Here is a 13365-nt window from a genome sequence, read left to right on the forward strand (position 1 = left end):
GCTGTCTTGACTTGTGCAAAGTGTCCGCACTCTTTACAAAGAGGAGAGTACTCAGAGTACGCGTATAGTAAGCTATCCTCAGTCTAAGTGTGACCGGGCAATCTGCTTACTGCAATAGCGATCTGAGGAATAAGGATTCAGATGGCTTCGCTATGAATTCACAACCATCCTCTGCCACCTATGGCGATAGTAGGGCTTCAAAGCCTTCTGTCTGCCATAGTGAAGCTGAGCTACCACGCTCTGAATCTGGATTGTCGCTCGGCACAGCCTTAGATGACCTTTCTATATCCTCTGAACGCCGGTCCGGCGACGCATGCACTCAATTACCGTCACCTGAAGTTGAGCGCCCTCTTGCTGTACGCAAAAAGACTCCTATTCGCGCGGTGTTTGACGATCTGACGACTGCTCACAACTTGATCACGTCTGGTTCTGCTCGATCACCCGTCTATCGGAAACACAGGAACGACGCGTCTAAAGGCAAAGCGGATGAAGATTCGATTGCCCTACAAGAGCTTGTACCTTTGGATCACCAGAGCGATTCATCGTTCCTCAGCCTTCCGTCCCCCCCTCCCCGAGCTGCCCTTCCCGATAGCCGTCATGACAGCAACCAGGACCCCTATTTGATTCCTAAGGGAACTATCGCTTTTGCTGAACCGCCGGCTACCCTGCTGCCTCAGCTTCAACCAAGGGACCCGGGCCAGAGAGGCGAGGCAGTGGCAGAGGTCAGAAACACCCTCAAATCTGCCTCTTCCCCGACGAATCGTCCTTCCAATGTTCACGTACCCTCTCACGACAAGACCGAGAATAATGAGGCTATCGAGAACAAATCACGTCGCGGATCCCTGCATGTTGAGAAACGCGTTTCTCAATGTCAACCCGGCACTGCAATTCTACGAGATGCTATACCAGACGTCCAAGCTGAGAATGACAAGGATGCGAGTTTAATCAGCTTCTCCACGGCAGACGACCTCTCAACATTTGCGCCCAATGCTAAGGATGATCTGGATAGGTCGCTGCCACAGGGAATTCAGGATGGCTTTGATCTTAATCGTCGCACTGATGCAGAAGTCGTTAGGTCTCGGTTCTCCTATAGCGATACTCCACCCGGCGTTACTCAGCCTGGTTCCAGTCACAGCCAGGTGCAGGCCTGTCAATCGTTGGCCACTGGAAGTGGACTGCCTAATACGTCATTTGTACTTGAGGGAAGCACCGTTGGAAATCTGTACAAAGAATCTAGGTATTCCGGCGAAATTGGTGATCTCGACGAGGCAGATGTCAGCGACATATCTGACATAGATATCGCTCAAATTTCAAGGGGTGACCTGAACCAACTCGGATCATTCCATGACTTTCCACGCAGCTCGGCACAGAACCAACAGCGAGAGCTTCATAATTATTGCAACGAAGACAACTTGGGTACAAATCCGAATGGGGCCCCTCCGAACTTTGCATTGCCTCTACAGCCTAATATCCATCCTGCGATCAAACATGATGCTCTGGGCACGTCTCAGGGATTTGGTTACTCATCGTCTTATGGGGATACCCGCAATCTTCTTGATCTAACCGAATCATCAAAGTCGGTCCAAGACAAACCCCAATCTAGTTATCTAGATAGTGTTGGCAATCTCGTGATGGATGGAATGACATCGGGAGCTAAGCAGCCTGCTCAGGCAGAGATGGGCGGGTTGAACTCCAATAATCCCTTTCGCTCAAATCCGAACATGGCTGTATCTCGTGAAGATGAGGTTGCATACGACCAGCAAGAGAGACACAGAATCATTGCCGAGCAGGGATCGTCGCTAGAGCGGGAAATAAGCATGGCATTGAGACGAGCAAGTGGCTACAGCGCTTATGGTAATGGAAGTATCTTTACCACGACGCTTGATGAAGATGAGAACTTCTCAGGTGAAGACTCTGTTTATCAGTACTATGGATCTGTCATGAGACGCAGTATTGAGGATACCCCCGGATTTGACTCTGGTGGTCTACCACAAGTGCAATCTTTTTATGACCAGGAGGCTATTTCTTCGAACTGGGTTGCGAGCCATAAACCAAATATTGTCCGCGTGCCTATCCGTCGCCATAGATCTTTCCACGCCTCCATTTCTGGATCCCCTGGATCCTCTGGACCTTCTGGATCTCCTGGGCCATCTGGGCCATCTGGACCTTCTGGACCTCCTGGACCTTCTGGACCTCCTGGACCTTCTGGACCTTCTGGACCTTCTGGACCTTCTGGACCTCTTGATACCATTGGTAGGCGACCCGAGCACGGCGACCACCCAACTGCGGGCGATGACCAGAACGACTGGGAGACTGTTGGCGAGAGTATATTCGGTAGACCATACGAATCCGACTTTATTGGAGGCAGTGTCCGCCGAACTGGAAGCAGTATTGCAGACGTCTCGGATGACGATGTCGGCAGCTCGCACTTTCTGGAAGATGGGCCGTATAGTTCTACAGATAGGATTGTACAACATCCTGCCAACATTCAGTATTTCAGCGACTATCGGCAGAAGGATCTTAATGAGACCCGCACACCGGTCTTCGCAGCGGTTCCTAGGGAGCACAAAGTTAATGGATATCTTGCAAATTCGATGAGAGCTTGCCCACCTCTGGATCAGCACTATATGCCACCTCCACCGCTAGAGCAGTCTCACAGGAATCCTTTCCAATCTCCTCCGAATGTTATGCTAAATGTCAAGCCTCAACGTTATCGGCGTGCCAATTATCCCCCACCCGCTCTTCAAACATTCCATCAATATCAAGAGCGCGATATTACTGATCAACGAGCACAACGCATGAGAGAGGAGTTTGTTTCTTCCCGACGCTTGTCCCAAGCCTCCGGATGGACAGACATCGGCGAGCCTGGCCCAATGGCCACTCATCGGTCAGACCAGTTCTCTGGAGCCAGTATGACAGACGATGGCGAGCCTGGCCCGATGATCAACCATCGGCCAGACCAGATCTCAAGAGCTAGTATGATAGGAAACCAAGCCGCATCTAGAGGTGTGATTACCAATAGCAACGACTCTGCACAATTTCATAGAAGCAACCATAGTGCCGCACTTTCCATGGACCATGATGCCAAAATCCAGGAATGGCACATGAGAAACGAGAATGACGGTTTTGTCGAAGTAGACCTACATGGGGGTAAAGGAAATCCGGACCAACCTCAAAGCCGCATACCATTTGCTAAGCGCCCTCCTGGAGCTTTATACCGAGGATTGCGTGCAGTATCTGGTCGGAACAAAACCAGCTGGGGCAACCAGCGAGACCGTCCGGTCTCTGGTAGCACCAAGCGTCTCCCAACAGATGCCCTCTGGCCGATATCTCTTCTAAATGATCGCCGTCCTTTGACATCAATTGACCAGGCAACTCCTGACCCCAATAGTTACATCGGGGATGGCTTTCGTTACCGAACTCCTATCGCACCCCCCAAACGAAACAGTTGGGCCATACTCTACAGCCCATCTGAATTGATGCGATTCCAAGCCGATGCAAGGGCTGATGGTATCTACTATTCGCACGGCCGCCTTTCGACAAGATCAACAATGGCTAGAGGGATTAGTGGATCATACAAACAATTGATGGAGGCCCCTCGGCTTTCGATGTTCTCTCGTCACCCGTCTGCTCAGACTGAACTTATCCACAAGAAAAAGAGTATCTCAATCACAGTCCTGTGTCTTTGTGCGGCTTTCCCACCAATGCTCATCTTGTACACAATTGGTGCACTTGACGGGATCATGAGCTGGTGGACTAAGGGACAATGTTCAGATTTCGGAATGAAATACAAGAGGTTGGCACGTTTGCTGATGTATGCTTGGGTCATGGTACTTGTTGTTGGACTTATCGTTTTCCTTGTCATATGGTTCGCCAAGTTGCATCCGCATGGTGGTGGGGCTTAGTTGGTCGTACTGTCACCTGCACTCAAAGACTCAAAGACTCATATTAGTATTTTTATGGTAGCTATTTTCCTTTCGTCAGTGTTTTCAGAGATGTTTCATGTTGCAACGATGGCCTAGGATTTGCTATAAGACCGACACTATGATTCGGATATAGCTGGGGAGTACGGAAGGGATATGAAAGGGTCGTTTGCAAAACAAAGGAGACGATACACCTTCATGGTCTGTCAATAGTTCTCCCAAAGATGTAAAGTAGAATTGTACCAATAGTTGCAAAAATAAAATCGGAATATTGTTAAATACGTTTGTGTGATCATATGATGGCATAGCACCCCATTCCTATACATCATCTGCCTAAGAAGCAACTTTGGACCTATGAGAAGCCGAACTCGTCTTGCTAAGTCAGGATGTCCTATAATATACCAATTACACGCGTTAAATATAATAATTCGTCCTTTCCTATTGCGGAGATGGCCTGTGTTCTCGATATTTTTGCCGTCACTTGGGCGTTCTTGCATTGCGCTACATGTTTGGTTGCCTTGTCATCCCAACACGGGTTGCTGCCGCTGTGACTCAGGCGTCTGGTCCCAGCTTGAAACATGCCATTCTTTCGTGGCCTATACAATGGTCTATCTTGCTCAATCCTGCTACAAGTGTTCAGCCTTTCTGCACTCCTTCCTCTCTTTACCGCTACTCATAGGCAGGCAGGCGGCCAGCAGAATGCCTACTTGCGGGTGAACCTTCCGTTTGAAGCTCCTCGTAGCAGCTCAATCGCATCGTTCCTTCCACTTCACAATTGGCCTACAGTCCTCCCCCTCCCCCCCCCCCTGTGAGACTGCCCTCCATATAAAACCTTCGTCTTCTTGAACCGTACCAACTCCCAACTCCCAACTCCCAAACTCCTAAACCCCAACTTCCAACTTCTAACTTCCACCACCACCAATTTCGTACACTCATTCGCGCACCTCACCTATCTTAAAACCATGGGGTAATAGAAACCCATAATCTTCTCCCTAACAAAGCGCTAACACCACGATCCTAGTTACACACACTACTGGGAGGTCAAAGACCAAGCTGTCTGGGCTCAAATCTGGCCACGCCTAATCTCGGACGCCAACCAAGTCATCGGGCATGCCAACGTTGAACTCCGCCAGGACGAATACCACCGTGACCACGCCACTATTGAAGAAGGAATAAAGCTCAACGGCACCTGCGACCACGAGCCTTTTGTGCTATTGCCGGCTGGGCCTGGTAGCATGGGATTCGCGTTCTGCAAGACCGCCAGGAAACCGTATGATCTTGTCGTTGCGACGGTCCTAATGAGAGCGAAGATGTTGGCCGGCAATGGCTTTCGGGTTAAGTTCGTTTCTTCATGATTTGACCTTGGTACATGGGCTGACGAATGCGTAGCTCTGATGGGGAATTTGATAGTGATCTGGATACTTGGGTCGCGGCGAAAAAGCTCTACATGCAATTGTGGCCCAGTGAGCAGGTGCCAACTGAAGATATATTTGGGGATGCATGAGAGTAGTTGATAATCAATGAACCGGGGCAAAGGATTGCTGAAGGACGAAAGGTGGCAGGAATGAGGAGCGTTTGCATGGAGTAACAGTTCTGGGCAGGGGGCTTTATCCAACTACACTTGTTAGCTGGATAATCGGCCCCTTGTATTGAAGATGATAACAGTGATAGTCAATATCATCAATATGCCGGTTTTGTTTTCACGATTCATAGGCAATTTCCAGCGCCTCAGCTGCTAAACGAGGGAGATATCTGCAAACACTATTCTTTTTAAGTAATCGCCTGAGAGGTGTTTAAAAAGCTAATTAAGTTCAGCGAAGGTTCGGGATGACAACGAACTACAAGGGTATATCCTGTTATCAGTATCCTCTCCCGGCCATGTAAAATTATCTTTCTACGCAGTGTCTAGGTGCTGATGCGATACACTTGCATTTAGAGATACCACCGTTGAGGTCTTAATCCTGGGGAGGATAGAATTCCACGCCTAGACTGTGGAGTTGCTATTCCATTTTGCACCCATTGACCCGTGCTCGCTTCTAAAACATCTTCGGTATCTGCTGCTTCTGTTTCTCCTTCCTTCTCTTGTTTCTTGCTAGTACGCGTTTTCTTCCCGTAATCAGCGGCGATTTGGTCGTAGGAATCGCAACATAGAGTGGTGTAAATATCGTGGGAAATTGTATCATGATCAGTGGCAGAGCCGTTGAAACAGCTTCGTATAACAAGGCAGCTTATCGAAGACATTTGCCACATTCAATAGTAATGCGGTCAACGAAATATGGCGACGGGTTATAGAGACACGTGATCCGCCACACGTCTGCTGTTAGTGGCCAATCTTAGTCAGCAGCCATCTCATTCCGCTTTTGCGCCATTAAAGACTAACAACCAGAACATCGCCGACATCACCCGTTGCAAACCTACAACACACCCTCAGCCTGTGTTGCATAGTTGGGGCAGACATGTTCTCATCGTCGGTTTGGAGGGTGGCCTCAACAGCCCCCTCAATACCTACTGCCCTGAGTTCGGCGCCGCGAGCAGCCGCCTCCCAAATACTATCCTACCGTAATCACCAACGACGGTACTCGTCCTCCAAACCTCCCAGCCCAGCCGATGGCTCGAATGGCGTAGCAGATGGCCGAGCTGTACCTGCAGCACCCGCCCAAGCACGGCCAGATGGCGGAAAGAAGGGTTCAAGATCGAGCAGGAAGAAGACGCGGGACGGCGCTGTAGGCGCGAAGGGCAAAGAAGAAGCCTTGCACAACCTCCCCAGTGTGCCTAGCACTCAACACATCGCTCCAAACCGTACGTTCCGCCAAACCATGTGGTTACTACGAGTGAACTGACGTGTTCCAGAACTTGCTGCCTCCGATTTCTTCTCCCTCCACCGCCCGATCTCTATAACCAACAATTTCCCGAAGGCCGTGACGGAAGATGCTTTTGCAGCTATATTTACACAGCGTGCGAAGCCAAATCCCAAGCCGTCGGAAGTGATATCTACCCTATCACGAACACTGGACAGCCTGGATACTGTCTCAGGGAATATGAAGAACCTCAAGCTCGGGGCCCAGCAGGAGCAATGGAACGAGGAGACAGACGAATTACGGGCTGCCATAACAGCGGAATCTTACCGAAAGGCAGAGGTGCAACATCTTGATGCTGCGCCCGAGGACTCTGCCATGAATTTCCCTCGCCATATCCTGTCCGGCAGATACCAACCTTTCAACCCTCCTCCACCACCCGCCCCGATGAACACACCGGAATCCTTGGCAGCAGGAGCCGAATCAGCTGCCGAGCCCCATGAATCCCAACATCGAACCTACACCACGGTCCTCACTATCGAGGAATCCACCGATGAGAATGGAGACGTCACATATCAAGCACATAGCTCCCCCTTAGTAGCCGGAGATCAGCCAACGAGTACGCGCTTCTTGGAGCGGATGCAAGCGCGACAAGAACGACACCGGATACAGCGGGCGGTGGAATTTGATGGCATGTTTGCGATCAGCGTGAAGAGGCAGAGGAAGTTGAAGATGAAGAAGCATAAATATAAGAAGCTTATGCGACGTACGAGGAATTTGCGGAGAAGATTGGACAGGAATTAGACGGTGCATGGATGGGGCATGAACATTTGGCATTGTGTTTAGTTGCAGAGTGCATAGGTATCATTTGCTTTAATCGATGGGATTTCTAGGAGGCTTGTTTCCATAGCCTTGTAAACCGTGCATGGATGCATCCTTTCTTAATAGAAGGCTCGTTTTTCTCCACTTATGATCATGTCCAAGATTGTTTTATCCGTGATCCACTTGACATATTAGGAATCTCCCTTTCCAGTGATTTTCCTGATAGGCTATTTCCCATCTTACTGTGAAGATTGCTTCCTACCCACTTCATTGCCCGATAAGAACCAATGTAGCGGCTGGCGTTTCCATTGGAAATAAATCCTGTTGGGCAATAAATACGGAGCAATTACCACTGATATGTCTAGATTATGTACAAGCCCTACTGATAAGTCGCCACTATGACGCCTGCACCTCTCTACCCCTCGGGATATTTTCGACGCTACTCGTATATGCATATTGAAGTTGAAAATGATCGACCGCTCGCGGATATATCTATTAGCAAGAGCCCTGTCTACCATATATGGCATATCATCTTCCAGAAGAGAGCATATAATTGCTACGGGCGAGAAAATACGAGATATTTCAGAAACATTCACAGGATACATCCAGAATGGCAATGTTCACTCTACGGCAGCAGCAAGCCTCTCGGCCCTCCTCTGCTGAACCCAAGACCCCAATTCACCCCAGATTCTCTCTTTCTCAGCTGGTGATAGAGTTGCAGCCAATCCACTCGTGCTACTGGCAACAAATATTCTCGCTCCCTCCCAAGGGCCGTCATTAGCATCCTCCTCACCACTTCCATTTACCTGGCCAACATCATCCCCCTCGGCGGCGACACCCATCATCTCCCCATCCTGCCAGCCATACTCAAACTCACCCTTCTTCAGTCCTCTCCCGTTACGTACTCTAAATAGACTCTCCCAAATACTCTTCCCCACCACAACCACCGCCTCAGGCCTAGACTTCCTGACTTTTTCCTCCAGCACACTAACCCCCTCATCCATCTCGCTCTTACTCAACTCCGACCCATTCCTCGTCGGCCTCGACACAATATTCGTATTCCCACAACTCCATTTTTCGGGTAGAGTTACATCTTCCGAAGGAAGTAGACGGCGGGAGGTGATTCCCGAGCTGTGGAGGAGCTTCCAGAAGAGGTTCGAGGGGTGTGCGTATGCGTGCCCCTTTGAGGAGGTCATAACGCCCGGGTTGAGTCCAACGAATATTAGGATTAAGTTTGGAGCGAGGATATCGGTGAGGGGCGCCAGATGTGAGTATGTTGAAGGGTGTGCATAGCCTGAGGGGGCTGAGCGGGAGCGTTTCTTGGGTGAGACGGAGGGTCTTAAGAGGGTTGAGTCGCTGGCTTCGCGCTTCAATGATCTTTTTGATGGAGATGGCGAGGATGACGAAGATACTGAGGGGGTATTGCGAGGACTTCGTCGAACTGGCGATCTTGTTGCCTTGTCTTGAGTGCTGGACTCGGGGACAAATGCGTAGCTCGCAAGATTCAACCTGCCCGCGAAACTTGCCGGAGCTGGAACTGGACGTTCATCTGCGGAGATTTCCTGGTGCTTGACCTCTTCTTCCACGTTGTCTGACATGGCTGATGGTATATGGAGTTATTAATAAAAACAGTCCAGCCTGGGGAGCCTTGTGTGGTGGGGATGCTAAGGTTCAGTAGTGGCGACAGCTAGATGTCTTATAGAACAAATCGGCGTAGACAGTGGATCGGATCGGGTCATCTTCTCCCTATTATAGGCAGTGTAAACGTCTACTCGTACATCGCTCGGACACAAACCCACAACTCGGGCTGAAGTTCCAAGTCGTCGATTTGGTTAAGAATCCAGATCCTTTCCGTTTAAACTGTGCACCAAAAGCCTGCAGGCGTTCCAGCGGAAGAGCGTGCCTAAAGGAGAGATCTCCACTGGCCCTGATTTCCATGCTCCAACTACCGACAGCTCCCGAAACCAGCGCCAATCAGGCGTAATTCAGGCTTCTCGGGAAAAGGGGGAGAGGCAATACCTCGTACAGCACTACCTACGTACTATCGCAGTAGCTCGGGTGGCTGCGTGGCTTCGTGTCTCACTATTCGTACAGCTTGCTTTTGGCGGGGCTGAGCTCTGTTTACATCTGACAACCTCCGTACCACGCTGCAAACCAATTCCCTTCCATTTAACCTCCCAAAAGCCCCTCGTTCCTATTCCTATTCCTATTCCCATTCCCATTCCCGTTCTCATTCGCTTTCTCTTTTCAATCCTGAACCCCTCAACGATCGTTACATCATGGAGACCGCTAAGAAAGTCTTGAACATTGGCGGGGCCAGTGCCCCGCAAGGGCCAACTGAGACCCAGCTCCAGGAGCTGAAAGACAAATACACTAAAGCCAAACAAGAACAAGTCTTCGCGTTCTACGATACTCTCGCTGCCGCAGAGAAGGCTGCCCTCTACCAACAATTGGCCTCGTTCGACCCAGAATATATCAACCAGATCACAGATAAAGCCCTCAACCCCGCCCAGAGCCAAGATGCAGACAAAGAAACAGGCGTCGAGCCACTCCCCGAGTCCGCCACGGCGAGTATCCTCGATTCGAACCCCCAAGACATCGAGAAGTGGTATCAACTGGGCTTGGATTTGATTGCAGATAACAAAGTGGGCGTGGTGCTTATGGCTGGAGGACAAGGGACTCGGCTGGGAAGCTCTGACCCCAAAGGCTGCTATGACATTGGCTTGCCTTCCAAAAAGCCCCTCTTCCAGATCCAGGCGGAGAGAATCCGAAAATTGCAGCAATTGGCGCGTAAGAAGGCCGGCCACGGAGCTGATAAGAAGGTCGTGGTTCCCTGGTATGTCATGACCAGTGGCCCGACGAGGGGACCAACGGAGAAGTTCTTCCAGGATAATAAATATTTTGGGCTGGAGAAGGAGGATGTGAAGATCTTCGAACAAGGTGTCCTTCCTTGTATTTCGAATGATGGCAAGATTTTGTTAGAGAGCAAGGGAAAGGTGGCAGTTGCTCCGGATGGGAATGGAGGCATCTACTCAGCTCTTCACGCACATGTGCTGGATGATATGAAGGAGCGTGGTATTCAGCATATTCACGCATACTGTGTGGATAATTGCCTTGTCAAAGTCGCAGACCCGACCTTCATCGGTTTTGGGGCTTCGAAGGATGTCGATATCGCAACGAAGGTCGTTCGCAAACGGAGTGCTACTGAGCCTGTTGGTCTCATTTTGCTCAAGAATGGGAAACCCGATGTTGTGGAATACTCCGAGATTGACGAAAAGACCGCAAACGCCACAGACCCAAAGCAACCAAATGTACTGAAGTTCCGGGCGGCGAATATTGTCAACCATTACTACTCCCGCAGATTCCTGGAAACCATCCCTCAATGGGCGAATACTTTGCCTCACCACGTGGCGCGCAAGAAGATCCCATATGTGGACCTAGAGACGGGAAATACCATCAAGCCTGAGAAGTCCAATGGCATCAAGCTCGAACAGTTTGTGTTCGATGTTTTCTGCATGTTGGAACTCGAGAAGTTCGGCTGCCTGGAAGTCAAGCGTGAAGACGAATTCTCGCCATTGAAGAACGGGATGCCCACGGATCCGAATGTTAAGGGCGAGGATAATCCGGAAACGAGCAGGAGAGATATTATGGATCAGGGGGCCCGCTGGGTGCAAGCCGCTGGTGCCACCGTCGTTAGTGCCGGCAAAGGCGAAGGCGTTGAGGTCTCCCCGTTGTATAGCTACGTGAGTCCACCATTTTCCGTTCGATGTCAAAGTCAGTCACTAACGGCATGATAGGGAGGAGAAGGACTCGAGGAACTGAAAGGAACGACTATCACAGCGCCTGCGTTGCTGGAACAGAAACAGTAATAGAAACTGGCCTCGGCATCCACGAGACTAGATGATGATTGAAATGATAGACTATGCGAGATAGCAGAAAAATGATTTTTGGCACCGTTATAGCCTCGTTCTCTTGCCTATAACTCGATTTGATATTACTATCTAGGGATGAAGGAGATGTCTCACTTGGCTAACGATTAATCTGACTATTAGGTCCCCGGTTGCATTTTGCAACTGACTGGTAGAAATTAATCTATTATATCCTACACGTATCTATTTGATGCTAGTCTTACACAAAAGGAGGTACGGAGCTGAGGGAGTTTTGGAACAATCACGGCAAAGATCATTTCGAGCATGGTCGAGATATTTGGCGACGAAAAGTACAGAGTGTTCCTGGGAAACGCATTTCGAAATATGAAATCAATGCGAACTAACGTTCTTCGTAGGGGACTATCATTTTGAGATGAGGCTCAAAACTTGACTTACTTTCCACCTAATTGATTCATACAGTTCCTCAATTATATAATATAATCTTGACTACCTCTAGTAAATTCCAGGTGCAGATTCATTCTCCCACCTCTCACATTTCTAAAGATTATCTTAAAGCCGTAGTGCTGTATCCTTGAGTTGATACGTTTATCTCTTGATATTCTCCATCCCATGTTTCAATGTGATCGTACCGTTGTGAAAACCACCGCGTAATCTAAACCCCTTACTAAAAGCCACCATGGCGGACTATACGTGAATGAAGACGGCGCTGCGTAGTTGAATCCCAATCCAAGACAGCGACGATTGTGAGTGACTCGTCTACCAGTATATTCGAGGGACGGAAAAATGCTTGAATTGGCCCGGGTCGTACTTAGCGGCGGCAACATTGTTGTGCTTCACAAGTTGCTGGAACAAGTGACGTGCTAGATACTTCTTTCTACAATCATCGCGATCTTCAACAATGTTGGGCTATGCTTGAAGGTGGATGAGATGCTGTGTTGCAAGTTCTTGGAGGTATGTACTTGCTCTGGAGAACTTCTGTACGGGAAATGGGTAGACAGGATAGTATCCAACGGTAGCCAATTCATTCCTGTTGTTATAATTCAAGGCCGGCTTTGAACGGACCAGATACCCTGGTCATCTTTCGAAATTGCACCAATATGTTCGAAATTGAGTTCGGAAAGTTGAAGTAGTATATCTGCTAGTTGCCTGTACCCCGACACTAGGGTCGCTTCGTCGATGTCGGGGTTTAGAGTCGGGAGGTCGCTGGCATTCGCGCCTGGTTTATCCAGGACGTCAGACAAATTCAATGAACGGTCCCAGGTTGCAGGTGCTGTCCTTTGCAAGGCCCCATCCTATCAGGCGGGGAATCGGGATTTCGGTCTTCTCTGAAAGGAACTCCATGACTGCAACCTCATTTCGAACCTTTTCGCCTAGAAAGGCCGCGATACCTGGTTTTGGGAATCGTATGATTGCATCTGCTCCATCGCGAAATCCTATTCTCGTACGAACGTTGAAAGACCCTGTCAAATATTCTACTACGCCTATAGCAATACCCCCGCGGTGCTTCTCAATCAGCGCGCTGACTTCTTCGGCCGATGAAGTAAGTTCGGACACCCGCCTAGCTCGCGAACGATGCATCACCTCTATCGACGGCTATCTGATCGAATGACATACCAATTGATAAATATCAGTGCGAGCACTGCGTGAGATCTAAGCGGAGTTGCAGGATGTTGGGACGTCTATATAGAGAAACTGATCGTTTTTCTCCAGCCTGCCTCTTACCACTGAGAAGGCTTGAGCGCCTGGGATGTATGTTCCTCGCAAGCTTTCACCTCCGAAGCTGGGGATTCAGGCATCTCATGATTAGTGGCTGACAAATAGCAGCGGAAGACCTCCTCATCTGCAGTCCCTCTGCCAAAAAACGTTGGATCTGGTTAAGAAGAATCGACCCTCAGAAATGTGAGTTGAGAGTGATTTAACGATGCTGAAATGCCC

At 49.6% G+C, this 13365-nt stretch overlaps 5 protein-coding genes across 5 annotated transcripts; 4 read left to right on the forward strand and 1 right to left on the reverse strand.

Annotated features, from left to right (window-relative positions):
* Positions 1-152: 152 nt before the first annotated feature.
* On the forward strand, positions 153-3905 carry BP5553_08649 (uncharacterized protein; the record flags this gene model as incomplete). The annotated part of the gene is made up of 1 exon (XM_032017272.1): positions 153-3905. The coding sequence occupies one exon, from the start codon at positions 153-155 to the stop codon at positions 3903-3905; it is 3753 nt and encodes a 1250-aa protein (XP_031866703.1).
* Positions 3906-4885: 980 nt separating this feature from the next.
* Positions 4886-5427, forward strand: BP5553_08650 (Uncharacterized protein; the record flags this gene model as incomplete). Its single annotated transcript, XM_032017273.1, has 3 exons — positions 4886-4890; positions 4945-5262; positions 5313-5427. The coding sequence occupies 3 exons, from the start codon at positions 4886-4888 to the stop codon at positions 5425-5427; spliced, it is 438 nt and encodes a 145-aa protein (XP_031866704.1).
* A 952-nt stretch (positions 5428-6379) lies between these two features.
* BP5553_08651 (Uncharacterized protein) lies at positions 6380-7522 on the forward strand (the record flags this gene model as incomplete). The annotated part of the gene is made up of 2 exons (XM_032017274.1): positions 6380-6722; positions 6774-7522. 2 exons carry the CDS (start codon positions 6380-6382, stop codon positions 7520-7522), a joined length of 1092 nt encoding a protein of 363 aa, XP_031866705.1.
* Positions 7523-8160: 638 nt separating this feature from the next.
* BP5553_08652 (uncharacterized protein) lies at positions 8161-9138 on the reverse strand (the record flags this gene model as incomplete). Its single annotated transcript, XM_032017275.1, has 1 exon — positions 8161-9138. The coding sequence occupies one exon, from the start codon at positions 9136-9138 to the stop codon at positions 8161-8163; it is 978 nt and encodes a 325-aa protein (XP_031866706.1).
* A 681-nt stretch (positions 9139-9819) lies between these two features.
* Positions 9820-11409, forward strand: BP5553_08653 (UDP-N-acetylglucosamine pyrophosphorylase; the record flags this gene model as incomplete). The annotated part of the gene is made up of 2 exons (XM_032017276.1): positions 9820-11283; positions 11338-11409. The coding sequence occupies 2 exons, from the start codon at positions 9820-9822 to the stop codon at positions 11407-11409; spliced, it is 1536 nt and encodes a 511-aa protein (XP_031866707.1).
* Positions 11410-13365: the final 1956 nt, after the last annotated feature.

The sequence above is a fragment of the Venustampulla echinocandica genome (genome assembly GCF_003357145.1).
Source record: "Venustampulla echinocandica strain BP 5553 chromosome Unknown scaffold_8, whole genome shotgun sequence".
Taxonomy (NCBI): domain Eukaryota; kingdom Fungi; phylum Ascomycota; class Leotiomycetes; order Helotiales; family Pleuroascaceae; genus Venustampulla; species Venustampulla echinocandica.